This window comes from Ranitomeya imitator, chromosome 7 (assembly GCF_032444005.1).
Source record: "Ranitomeya imitator isolate aRanImi1 chromosome 7, aRanImi1.pri, whole genome shotgun sequence".
Classification (NCBI taxonomy): domain Eukaryota; kingdom Metazoa; phylum Chordata; class Amphibia; order Anura; family Dendrobatidae; genus Ranitomeya; species Ranitomeya imitator.
Window position 1 is genome coordinate 129,409,148 of NC_091288.1, and position 14,094 is coordinate 129,423,241.

The window sequence follows — 14,094 nt, forward strand, 5'->3', positions numbered from 1 at the left end:
GCTTACCCCCTCTCCAGGTGCTGCTGGCAGGCTTCTTCGGCTCAGGCGCCCTGTTATTGGCATACTCATCTGCCAGGGCGGCTGTAGCAGAAGCCCCCTTCGGTTTCCGGTCATGGAGGAACTGCTGGAGGTCCTCTGGGCAGTTCCACAAGAACTGCTCCATGACGAACAGTTCCTGGACCTCCTGGCGGGTGGTGAGCGCTAGACCCGAGGTCCAGTGCTCTGCAGCTCTCAGCAACGCCCGCATGTGGTCGGTCCAGGTGTCCTTTGGGCCCCGCTGCAGGCTCCGGAACTTCTTGCGGTAGGACTCTGGGGTGAGGTTGTAGTGCTGGATCAGCGCCCGCTTGATGCTGCTGTAGTCCTGCTCCGCCCCGGCAGGTAAGTCCCCCAAAACTTCCAGGGACTTACCCCTCAAACGGGGGGTCAGGTATCTTGCCCACTGATCCGGGGCCAGATGGTGTTGAAGGCAGGTCCTTTCAAAGGCCAGCAAGAAGGAATCCAGGTCTCCATCCTTCTCAAGCAGAGGGAAGTCCTCGGCCCGGACTTTGGAAACCCTGGACTCTGGCGGTGCTGGGGCGTCCAGCGGGAGCCCGCGTTGAGCCATCTCCAGTCGGTGCTGGCGCTCCGCTGCTCTCTCTGCCGCTGCTTGCTCCGCTGCCCGCTCAGCAGCTCTCTCTGCCCGCTCCGCTGCCTCACGGCGTTCTGCACGCTCGGCCTCCGCTGCTTTCTCTGCAGCTGCCATGAGTCTCATATAGGCGTCTTCATTACCCGCCTCGAGACGTGCTACTGCCGCTGCAACAAGGGCCGCTGATGTGGACAGGCTGGGGCGGGTAGGTGGTGGGTAGTCCCTTGCCGGGCTAAGCACGGGTGGCTGGCTCCTTGGGGAGTCTGGGCTGAGCTCCCCCTCGCCTGGAACAGTACCGTCCACCACCACCTCCTCATAGGCCATAGCACTGGCCTGCGCCCTCACTGCACTCCTGGTGCCCTCCGCCATCTTTGGAACCTCTGGTTACTGACACAGCTGTACCCCTGACCTTGCACACAACTTATTATATCTACACTCTGACCGTCTAGTGCTGGGCTGACCTTAAGACCCCAGCAGTGAAAGTTACCACTGGTAGTCTTTAGTGTCTGGGAGTAGGGGTCCCACGCACACTATTACTCTGATCCCACCGCTGCCACCACTGTGAAGGATTACCCCTTCCTCTCACGTCACCAATCCGTGACGTCACTACACAGGTCCAGCTCTCCGGCGCCCCCTTTGTCTCTCAGGTCAGTAAAGGGACTGCACCTAGAGCAAATGGCCGCCGGGGAGACTGCCCTGTTACCCACCCTGGGTATTCTAAGATTCGCAATCAGAGTAAAAGGATCAGCCCAAAATTAATTTATGATTTAATTGCCTTAAGGGCGCACTAGATACTCTGCCCACTTCCTTTTTCCTCTGCCCGACTATCGTCCTCTCGGCGAGCTCCGCCCACCTCTTGGTGCTCCTACCCTGGTGGTTATCTCCCTGCGCCGCTGCAGGACTTAATTTCAGCGCCAGGAACGCCTTACTCCGCCCACTCCATGAGCGCGAATCTTGGCATCCTCGTCTCCATTGCTGTTGCCATCTCCTTCCTGCTGTTCTTACGTGAGGGTCCTCCAGAAGTCTTCCGTGACTACCTGTTCCCCCACCTGAAGGGCTATTGTTCCTGAGGAGCATCTTTCATCTGGAAACCGCTCGTCTGCCGTGAGTAGCTCTGCACTGCAGACTGACACTCTCCTCTGCCCTCCTGTCCCCCAACCTTCTGGCATTTCTCAGGGGTTCGTTCGTCATGTCTAATTCTAATGGAGGTCGCTCTCGTCCTCCTACTTCTTCCTCTACTTCCTCTGCCTTAGTCAAACACTTTGTGTCTTCGTCCTGTGACTTGCAAGCTTCTCTCAGGTCAGTTCTCTCCCCTCTGTCAGGCCTGCAGCAACCCATTATGCCCACTGCCCAGGATCTCCCTGCTGCTCCGCTGGAGAGTGAAGCCCCCACTCCAGGTTGGGCTTCCTCTCTGTCACAATCTGTAGCGAATCTAACACGGGTGTCACAGACCTTTGTGTCTGTTTGATAGGTTGCCCCTACAGACTCCGGCAGTAGCCAGCGGGTCGCTGGAAGCCCCGTCCGAGACCTCCACTATAGGCCGCAAAAGATCCAGACAGGAACGCCGGTCTGAGTCATCTTCCCGTTCCATCTCACCCCACATCTCTTTTCTGAGATCTGCTTCCCCCCGGTCCTCCCCTGAGTCAGGCGACGCGTTCTTTGATGCGCCTTCGGAGGATACTTTGAAGCTTGACTCAAACCAAATATATGGTTCAGAGCCTCATTGGAGCGATCAATCAGACCTGTGGCATCAAAAATTCCTCTACGGAACACGCAGATCAGGCGGTTTCGTTTAGATGGTCTAAACCACCTCCCAGGGTTTTCGCTCCTCATCCTGAATTCGATGAGCTTCTGTCCAGAGAAAGAGAGAATCTGACCAGACGTTTTCAAAGAGGAAAGCGCCTGGCGTCTTATATTCCTTTCCTCCGGATCTCATCGCCAACTGAACTTCTTCTCCCTCTGTGGATCCACCAGTTTCTAGACTTTCCACCAACACAGTTTTCCCGATGTCTGGATGGGTGTCTCTGAAAGAGTCCAACGACATAATCATTGAATCCTTCGCGAAGTTGGCCTTTGAAGCGGCTACGTCTTCCCTATGCCCGGCCTTTGCTTCCACCTGGGTTTCGAAGTCTGTATCCGAATGGGCCAAACAACTCCGTCGGGGCATTCTGGAGCTCCACCAGAACAGCGGGAGGAACTTGCCACCCAGATTTCTCACGCTGGGGAATATTTGGTTTCCACTTCCCTTGACTCTGCGTCTTGGGCTGCTCATGCTTCCAGTAATGTTGTTGCCATCCATCTCACCATTTGGCTCAAGGCCTGGCTGGCGGATCTGTCATCCAAAAAGTCCCTTACCAGCCTGCCTTTTCAAGGATCACGTCTTTGCTGGACCAAATTATTAAAGACGCCGCAATTTCATTCCTGTCTGCCTTTTTCGTCGTTTCGCGGCGTCAGACTCCTTTCCCCAACAGCAGAGGCCACAGGCACGTCAAGAGAAGAAGGTATCCTTTAGACCCACTCCTTACTGGCGTTCCCGCTACTCCCAAGGTAGATCCTCTAGGTCTAGGACTGGAAGATCCACCTCGGCAAGACTCACTACAAGACCCCAGCACACCTCCCAAGCTGGGCGGCCGTCTCCTCTTCTTCAGGGACGTTTGGATCACGTCAGTGGAGGACGCATGGGTCAGGGAAGTTGTATCCTCATGATACAAAATAGAGTTCATTTCACGTCCCCTGGATCGTTTCTTCGAATGCCGTCCTTCAAGAGACCCCTCTCTAGTTCCGGGTTTCTTTGCAGCCAGCGATTCCCTCCTCAAATCCGGGGTAATCCAGAAAAAGAATGGTTCACAGGTTTCTATTCGAACCTGTTTGTAGTACCGAAAAAAGACGGCAAGGTTCATCCCATCCTGGATCTCAAGTTGCTGAACAAGAAGACTGATTCACTTTTCGTCATTCCTGATGGCACGCGTAGAGGCCTGCCGGCTTCCAAGGCGACTATTGCTCGCTGGATCAGAACGACAATTTTGAAGGCTTACCGAGTCAAGAACAGAGTGCCCCCTCCTGGGGTTAAGGCTCCCTCTACCCGAGCAGTTTCTACCTCCTGGGTGGTGCACCACAGGGCTTCCGCCCTACAGCTTTGCAAAGCAGCAACCTGGTCTTCCATCCACACGTTTGTCAAATTTTACAAGGTTCATACCTACGCTTCGGCGGACGCTGGCCTAGACAGAAGGATCTTTCAGGCGGCAGTGGTGAGTCCTCTGACCTGATGGGAGTCTTTTTCCCTCCCCAGGGACTGCTTTGGGATGTCCCATGGTTACTGTGTCCCCCAATAAGGCGATATAGAAAACAGGATTTTTTTGTTTGCTTGCCGTAAAATCTTTCTCAGAGCCTTCATTGCAGGACACAGCACCCTCCCATATTGTTCAGTTTCTTTGTTCTGTGTTCTATGAATGTTTTCATGCTTACAGTTCTATATCTGTGGTTATGTTCTTTCAACTTTATCGTTATTCTCCTATTGCTTTCTCACTAACTGAGTTTCAGAATGCCAGTCGGTGGGGTGTACACTGCAAAGGAGGAGCTAACATTTTTTGTGCATAGTGTCAGCCTTCTAGGGGCAGCAGCACACACCCATGGTTCCTGTGTCCCCCAAGGAAGGCTCTGAGAAACAGATTTTACGGTAAGCAACCAAAAAATCCTGTTTTTGGACTTGACCACTTCAAACATAAGAAGCTCCAGCGTGTTCCCATCTGCTATATCCGCGAACGTAAATAGTCCTGCGGCGGTCCAGGGCTGAGCCATCTCATGATCCATACTATTTGGTAACAAGGACTGAAATATGAATTATATCATTGGCGAGTTAGGGGAGGCCAAATTAAACTTCTTCATACAAGAAAGCCATATTTCCCTCGTGAACCGCGTAGGACCCAACAAAGACTCTGGAATTCTATGGCACTAGTTGACCATAATAACGAATTTGGATGAATTGGGGCTAGCCATAATTTTTCTGTTCTGTCCATTTGTTGTGTGCCCACATGGGATTCTATGTAAATGAGCTGCTCAGTAGTATTTAATTTAATATCAGGGACTAGCAGACCCCCCTGAGACTTATGAGAGACAAAAACACGCTTGGATATCCGATGATGCTTATCATTCCAAACAAATCTCATCATGGCTGCCTGAAGTAATGCAGCCAAATAATGAGTGAAAGTGATTTCCACTTATCCATTAGTTTCCTTAAATCACTCAGAAGTGGTGGAAAGTTAGTGCTATATAGGTTATCTTAAGAGCATGATGGGTTAACCCACAGATATTTGATAGCTTCTAAATTTAAAGTTTAGCTGTAAATGATCCAATACATCAGGAGGGGACATTTAGAGGGAGGGCTTCTGTTTTTGAAGTATTCAATTTATATCCCAATAACTCCCCATACTTTTTTTTAGATCCTTCATCAGGTTAGGCAGTGTAATATGGAGTTTGGTTAGGGTTCAAAGTACATCATCCGCAAATGAGATGATCTTAAACAATGTATTCCAAACCTCTACTCCTGATATGTTAGAGTTTTGTCTTATCAGTGCTGCCAGCGGTTTTATACGCAAGACATACAATAGGGGTGATTGAGGGCAGCCCTGACAGGTACCATTTAATATATTGAACGTGGGAGAAGTGATAAAGGGAAGCTTAATTGAGGCCAAAAGGGAACTGCACACTGCTGTTATAATCTAGCCTTGACTTATTTTTAAGCTGTTTTGTATCACCAACTTCCCCTTTCACATTCCGTATATACTCGAGTATAAATCGACCCGAGTATAAGCCGAGGCATCTCCTTTTGCTACGAAAAACTGGGTAAACTTATTGACTCAAGTATAAGCCTGGGTATGCATTGTCCCCTCATCCCTATCCTTGTATGCATGGCTCCTTATCCCCTATCCTGGTATGCATGGCTCCCCCATCCCTGTCCTTGTATGCATGGCTCCCCTGTCACTCTCCTTGCATGCATGGCTCCTTATCCTCTATTCTAGTATGCATGGCTCCCCAGTCTCTGTCTTTGAATGTATGGTTCCTAATCTCCTATCCTTGTATGCATGGTTCCTATGGAAAAAAAAATCCTACTTACTTTGCCTATGCGCCCTCGCTGCATCTTGTACTGACGCCAGCAGCTTTTTCTGCTGAGCGAACACGTGGCACTGCTCATTAAGGTAATGAATGTTCACTTCACGCCTATGGGAGTGGAGAGGCGTGCAGATTCATTACCTTAATGAGCGGGGCCACGTGATCGCTCTGCCGGATATATGCTGGCTCTGGAATGAACGAGATGCAGCGAGGGCTCGCAGAGAGGTAAGTAGGATGTGTGCTGAAAGCCGGCGGCTGTCACTGTGCTCAATTACAGAGAAATGAATATTAATTTCTCTTTAGCAGCAGCACAGGCTTTAGCCACGGCCATGGGCTCCTGCCTCTGTGACCCGATGCTCCGCCGTTTACCCTCCCCCACTGGCTTTCTGGGACAATTGACCAGTATATAAGCAGAGGGTGGCGTTTTCAGCACAGAAAAATGTGCTGAAAAATTTGTCTTCTACACGCGTATATACGGTACTTAAAATGTATTGTAGATATTTGATAAATCTGCGCCATCATCAACATTTTAAAAACATTTGTTGCCCATAGCATCTAATAACAGAGCAAAATTAATTTTTACCAGAGCAATTAAAAATATTAAAACTGAATGGAGGCTTTGGGTGGGAAGGATAGGTTCCTTTTAGAAGCTCTTGATTAATGATGCCCTTAATTTTTTTTTGTTTTGTTTTTATTTCGGACTTATTTTTGCGATTTGTTCTGAATTATGCTTGTTGCAAGTGCTCACTAATATTAGTAATATCTATTTCTTCCTCTATCCATTTTTCTCTACTAATTAACATTCACTTTTTATTTATTTACGTTAGATACCCCTGGACATGGAAGTGGTTGGGCAGAAACTCCACGTACAGATCGTGGTGGAGAATCAATTGGTGAAACCCCTACACCTGGAGCGAGTAAAAGAAAGTCTCGTTGGGATGAAACACCGGCTAGCCAGATGGGAGGTAGCACCCCTGTTTTAACCCCAGGGAAAACACCCATTGGTACACCTGCCATGAATATGGCAACTCCAACTCCAGGTATGTTTTTGTTTGTATAAAAAAAACTTAGACTCAAGGTTAACTTGTAGTGTCAGGCTAGCATTACCTTGCCTGGAATCATGCACAATACTTAGGCCCCCTTCCCTGACACAATCTGTACTCCAATTACATAGTTTGGGATAATGTTTTTTTTTAACCCCTTCATGACCCAGCCTATTTTGACCTTAATGACCTGGCCATTTTTTGCAATTCTGACCAGTGTCCCTTTATGAGGTAATAACTCAGGAACGCTTCAACGGATCCTAGCGATTCTGAGATTGTTTTTTCGTGACATATTGGGCTTCATGTTAGTGGTAAATTTAGGTTGATAATTTCTGCGTTTATTTGTGGAAAAAAAACGGAAATTTGGCAAACATTTTGAAATTTTCGCAATTTTCAGATTTTGAATTTTTATTCTGTTAAACCAGAAAGTTATGTGACACAAAATAGTTAATAAATAACATTTCCCACATGTCTACTTTACATCAGCACAATCTTGGAAACAAATTTTTTTTTGCTAGGAAGTTATAAGGGTTAAAATTTGACCAGTGATTTCTCATTTTTCCAACAAAATTTACAAAACCATTTTTTTAGGGACCACCTCACATTTGAAGTCAGTTTGAGGGTTCTATATGGCTGAAAATGCCCAAAAGTGACACCATTCTAAAAACTGCACCCCTCAAGGTGCTCAAAAACACATTCAAGAAGTTTATTAACCCTTCAGGTGTTTCACAGCAGCAGAAGCAACATGGAAGGAAAAAATGAACATTTAACTTTTTAGTCACAAAAATGATCTTTTAGCAACAATTTTTTTATTTTCCCAAGGGTAAAAGGAGAAACTGGACCACGAACGTTGTTGTCCAATTTGTCCTGAGTACGCTGATACCTCATATGTGGGGGTAAACCACTGTTTGGGCGCACAGCAGGGCTCGGAAGGGAAGGAGTGCCATTTGACTTTTTTAATGAAAAATTGGCTCCAATCTTTAGCGTACACCATGTCTCGTTTGGAGAGCCCCCGTGTGCCTAAACATTGGAGCTCCCCCACAAGTGACCCCATTTGGAAACTAGACCCCCCAAGGAACTTATCTAGATGCATAGTGAGCACTTTAAACCCTCAGGTGCTTCACAAATTGATCCTTAAAAATGAAAAAGTACTTTTTTTTTTCACAAAAAAATTATTTTAGCATAAATTTTTTCATTTTCACATAGGCAACAGGATCCTAAAATTTGTTGGGCGATTTCTCCTGAGTACGCCGATACCTCATATGTGGGGGTAAGCCACTGTTTGGGCGCACGGCAAGGCTCAGAAGGGAAGGCGCACCATTTGACTTTTTGAATGGAAAATTAGCTCCAATCGTTAGCGGACACCATGTCACGTTTGGAGAGCCCCTGTGTGCCTAGCTCCCCCACAAGTGACCTCATTTTGGAAACTAGGCCCCCCAAGGAACTTATCTAGATGCATATTGAGCACTTTAAACCCCCAGGTGCTTCACAGAAGTTTATAACACAGAGCCGTGAAAATAAAAAATAATTTTTCTTTCCTCAAAAATGATTTTGTTCGCCCGGAATTTTTTATTTTACCAAGGGTAACAGGAGAAATTGGACCCCAAATGTTGTTGTCCAGTTTGTTCTGAGTACGCTGATACCCCATATGTGGGGGTAAACCACTATTTGGGCGCACGGCAGGGCTCGGAAGGGAAGGCATGCCATTTGGCTTTTTGAATGGAAAATTAACTCCAATCGTTAGCGGACACCATGTCACGTTTGGAGAGCCCCTGTGTGCCTAAACATTGGAGCTCCCACACAAGTGACCCCATTTTGGAAACTAAACCTCCCAAGGAACTTATCTAGATGTGTTGTGAGCACTTTGAACCCCCCAAGTGCTTCACAGAAGTTTATAACGCAGAGGCATGACAATAAAAAATAATTTTTCTTTTCTCAAAAATGATTTTTTAGCCCGCAATTTTTTATTTTCCCAAGGGTAACAGGAGAAATTTGACCCCAAGAGTTGTTGTCCAGTTTCTCCTGAGTACGGTGATACCCCATATGTGCACCATTTGACTTTTTCAACGCAGGATTGGCTGGAATCAATGGTGGCGCCATGTCGCGTTTGGAGACCCCCTGATGTGCCTAAACAGTGGAAACCCCTCAGTTATAATTCCAGCACTAACCCCAACACACCACTAACCCTAATCCCAACCCTAACCACAACCCTAACCCCAACACACCCCTAACCCTAGTCTTAACCCTAATTCCAACCCTAACCCTAAGGCTATGTGCCCACGTTGCGGATTTGTGTGCGGATTTTTCCGCACCGTCTTTGAAAAATCTGCAGGCAAAATGCACTGCGCTTTACCTGCGGATTTCCAGTTTTTTTTTGTGTGGATTTCACCTGTGCGATTCCTATTATGGAGGTGTAAAACGCTGCGGAATCCGCACAAAGAATTGACATGCTGCGGAAAATACAACGCAGCGTTTCCGCGCTGTATTTTCCGCACCATGGGCACAGCGGATTTGGTTTTCCATAGTTTTACGTGGTACTGTAAACGTGATGGAAAAGTGCTACGAATCCGCAGCGACTAGTGTTGAGCGATACCGTCCGATACTTGAAAGTATCGGTATCGGATAGTATTGGCCGATACCCGAAACGTATCGGATATCGCCGATACCGATATCCGATACCAATACAAGTCAATGGGACACCAAGTATCGGAAGGTATCCTGATGGTTCCCAGGGTCTGAAGGAGAGGAAACTCTCCTTCAGGCCCTGGGATCCATATTAATGTGTAAAATAAAGAATTAAAATAAAAAATATTGATATAATTACCTCTCCGGAGGCCCCTGGACATCACCGCTGGTAACCGGCAGCCTTCTTTGCTTAAAATAAGCGCGTTTAGGACCTGAGAATGACGTCGCGGCTTCTGATTGGTCGTGTGCCGCTCATGTGACCGCCACGCGACCAATCAGAAGCCGCGACGTCATTCTCAGGTCCTAAATTCCTAGAATGAGGAGTTTAGGGCCTGAGAATGACGTCGCGACTTCTGATTGGTCGCGTGGCGGTCACATGAGCGGCACGCAACCAATCAGAAGCCGTGACGTCATGGAAGTCCCTAAACGCGCTCATTTAAAACAAAGAAGGCTGCCGGTTACCAGCGGTGATGTCCAGGGGCTTCCGGAGAGGTAAGTGTATCAATATTTTTTATTTTAATTCTTTATTTTACACAATAATATGGATCCGATACCGATTCCCGATATCACAAAAATATCGGAACTCGAGTATCGGCCGATACCCGATACTTGCGGTATCGGAATGCTCAACACTAGCAGCGACCAATCCGCTGCGGATCCACAGCCAAATCCGCACCGTGTGCACATAGCCTAATTCTAACCCTAATTGCAACCCTAGCCCTAATTGCAACCCTAGCCCTAATTGCAACCCTAGCCCTAATTGCAACCCTAACCATAATTGCAACCCTAATTCTAACCCTAAGGCTGCCGTCACACTAGCAGTATTTGGTCAGTCTTTTACATCAGTATTTGTAAGCCAAAACCAGGAGTGGAACAATTAGAGGAAAAGTATAATAGAAACACATGCAACACTTCTGCATTTATCACCCACTCCTGGTTTTGGCTTGCAAATACTGATGTAAAATACTGACCAAATACTGCTAGTGAGACGGCAGCCTAAATCTAACCCTAAGTGCAACCCGGACCCTAAGTGCAACCCCATCCCTAAGTGCAACCCTAACAGAAAAACAAAAATAAATATAATTTCTGTATTTTACTATTTTCCCTACTTATGGGGTGATAGGGGGGGGGGGGTTATTTACTATTTTTTTTTAATTTTGATCGCTGTGATAGAGCCTATCACAGCGATCAAAATGTACAGGGAACGAATCTGCCGGCTGGCAGATTCGGCGGGCGCACTGCGCATGCACCCGCCATTTTCCAAGATGGCGGCGCCCATGCGAGAAGACAGAGGACACCGGGAGGGACACCGGGACTAGGTAAGTATGGGGGGTGCGATCGGACGGGGGGGGGGGGGGTCGAAGGGGAGGACGGGGGGAGGGTCGGAGGGGAGAGGAAGGCGCTTAGGACAGGACGGAGGGGTATGGAACACTGACGGCAGCTACAGATCGACGCTCTGTCGGTGGGGGGGCCAGATCAGGGTCTCCAGCCATGGCCGATGCTATTGCAGCATCGGCCATGGCTGGATTGTAATATTTCACCAATTGTCATAGGTGGAATTTTACAGATCGCTCTGATTGGCTGTTTCACTTTCAACAGCCAATCAGCGCGATCGTAGCCACGGGGGGGGGGGTTTGAAATCACCCCCCCTCCCCTCCCCCCGGGCTAAAGTACAACTCCCCCTGTCCCTGCAGGTCGTGTGAAATTGGAGTTAACCCTTTCACCCAATCTGCAGGGACGCCATCTTTCCATGACGCCACATAGGCGTCAGAGGTCGGATTGGCACCGACTTTCATGACGCCTACGTGGCGTCAAACGTCGGTAAGGGGTTAACCCCATGCAGGGTCAGACTTGTCTGTGGCATTCAGGGCCAGCAGCCAGTGGTGTGTCGCTTATAGCAGCATATCACGCAGCTGCTGTGGGACCTGCCCTGCCCCAGCAGAGCAGCGGATGACCACTATTTCACTTTAATAGCGGGCAGTGGTAGCCACCGGTTCGTGCTGCAGGTACCCGCTATAAGGGCCGGTGTTAGGAGCAGTCAGACTAGGGCCCCCGCTCTCTGAGGTCTCCAGCCAGTGTAGTGCCACTAGTAGCGGCACCCCACTAGGCTGCGGTCTTTATTGACGTACGAGCTGAGTGATCCACTGTTAAGTTGCCCTTTCGGGTCTGGACGCTCGGAGGGGCCCTTTTCTCTCGTTTTGGCCAGCTGCAGAGTGCATCGGGAGTTTTCTTTCTTGTCCCTTTTGCTCCGGGCTCGCCGCATTCAACTGCATCAGGGTCTGCATTATACTATGAGGTATCTGCATTATATTTTATGGGGGGCTACATTATACCCTGTGGTGGGGGGAGCTTCATTATACCGTGTAGGGTGGGGGGGAGCTGCATTCTACCCTGTGAGGTGAGGAGGGGGCTGCATTATACCCTGTGGTGGGGGGAGCTGCATTATACCCTGTGGGGTGGGGGGCTGCATTCTACCCTATCGGGGGGGAGGTGGTGGTTGTGTTATACCCTCTGCGGGGGGGCTACATTATATTCTATGAGGGAGGCTACCCCAACCCCTGCTATATCATGAAGACGTGTATTGTACCCTGATATTAGCGTGTTTTACCGCACAATTGGTGGTCGTGTATTTATTTCTATGTATAAATAAACACCTATAAACAAAGGCACCACACATTGGTACTATAAAAGATCACTTTATTAGTAGAAAAAAGACCACAGCCTGATCTATATTAAAAAAGCCATAACAGGCATGCTGGTAAGACATAACAAACACAGAACGGGTAGACACAACCTGGTAGACAACAACAAATCATTATATATATGCACTAAGTGTGACAATAAAGGCTCTCATTACATAACATACATGCTATATATAGCAATAGGGCAATTATGGAGTCACTTTATTAACTCCAGGACAGTACTATAGTCACTGTCCACCAAGTACAGGTGTACATATCTAATGGTGCTGGAGTAAACAAAGTGAGTCCACATATATTACATCTGACTCATTGGAACAAATCAACATACGTTGTAACGTGAGATTAGCTAGGCCAAAGACACCTAATATGCACAATATCAGAAAAATACCAGAACATATGCCCTGCTACAAAGTATATACATAAAACATGTGTTACCCGTGTACAGGAGAGAGAGGAACCAGGAGTCTACCACACCCGACGCGCGTTTCGCAGTGAAATGCTTCGTCCAGGGGACCCCTGGACGAAGCATTTCACTGCGAAACGCGCGTCGGGTGTGGTAGACTCCTGGTTCCTCTCTCTCCTGTACACGGGTAACACATGTTTTATGTATATACTTTGTAGCAGGGCATATGTTCTGGTATTTTTCTGATATTGTGCATATTAGGTGTCTTTGGCCTAGCTAATCTCACGTTACAACGTATGTTGATTTGTTCCAATGAGTCAGATGTAATATATGTGGACTCACTTTGTTTACTCCAGCACCATTAGATATGTACACCTGTACTTGGTGGACAGTGACTATAGTACTGTCCTGGAGTTAATAAAGTGACTCCATAATTGCCCTATTGCTATATATAGCATGTATGTTATGTAATGAGAGCCTTTATTGTCACACTTAGTGCATATATATAATGATTTGTTGTTGTCTACCAGGTTGTGTCTACCCGTTCTGTGTTTGTTATGTCTTACCAGCATGCCTGTTATGGCTTTTTTAATATAGATCAGGCTGTGGTCTTTTTTCTACTAATAAAGTGATCTTTTATAGTACCAATGTGTGGTGCCTTTGTTTATAGGTGTTTATTTGTAGTTTGGTAATCCACATAAGGATATATTATAGGTGTTATATTTTATTTCTATGTAGCTACATAATAGGCCTCAAGAATGATTTTGTTTGTTTTGCCCGAGGTGTTCCAGTCCGATGCTGACACCAGGTAACAGTATGACAGCGCCAACCTTACACTGTTTATAGTTTACATGGCAAAATCCTGCTGACAAATTAGCTTTAAATAATATTTTTGAACAGGGAAAAAAAGCCAAACTGCTTATTGAAGTTCATTACAAACTTTCAGAACTTTCTATGCTGGATACAGTATTGCATAATAAAATTTAAATGAATATTTTATTACTCATTAAAGCACCAGTAATTTTTTTTTTATTATTTAATCTGGTGGTATCACTAATTTAAGTACCCTGCCTCTAGTAATATGATTACCAGCTGGTGTCTTCTGTTATCGGTGCCGCTCTGGTCATCTCCTGATGTTTGTTTGCTAGATGAGCTGGAGGTCCGTTCTCAATGTTAGTCTATGAGATCAAGAATGAGACTTGCATAAACTTGCATTGAGAGTTTGTGACCATTACTTTTGACTTCTGGTCATTCAGAAGCTATTGTCACAAGATGGCAAAACAGGACCAGAGCAGCGTTGGGAAAAGCAGAAGACTGCTGCTGGTAAATATAATACTAGGGTCAGGGAACAAGAATTAGTGCTTTTACTTAATCTCTGAAATAAACATAAACCGCTGTAGTGGTGCTATAAGTATGTTTATAACTGGGAACATTATCAAACAGCCCTTGCTACTTCTATGGACATTTGGCTCTGTCCTTAGGGGTTCCATGTATGGACTTTTTCTGTCCACTCCACAATTTCTTCCA

At 47.0% G+C, this 14,094-nt stretch overlaps 1 protein-coding gene across 1 annotated transcript in view; it reads left to right on the forward strand.

Moving 5' to 3' along the window:
• SF3B1 (splicing factor 3b subunit 1) overlaps nucleotides 1-14,094 on the forward strand; it is a 418,418-nt gene that overhangs the window by 139,264 nt on the left and 265,060 nt on the right. The window contains exon 8 of the mRNA XM_069733802.1: nucleotides 6,562-6,774. Coding sequence (XP_069589903.1) covers nucleotides 6,562-6,774 — 213 coding nt within the window. The remainder of the gene's footprint in view (nucleotides 1-6,561; nucleotides 6,775-14,094) is intronic.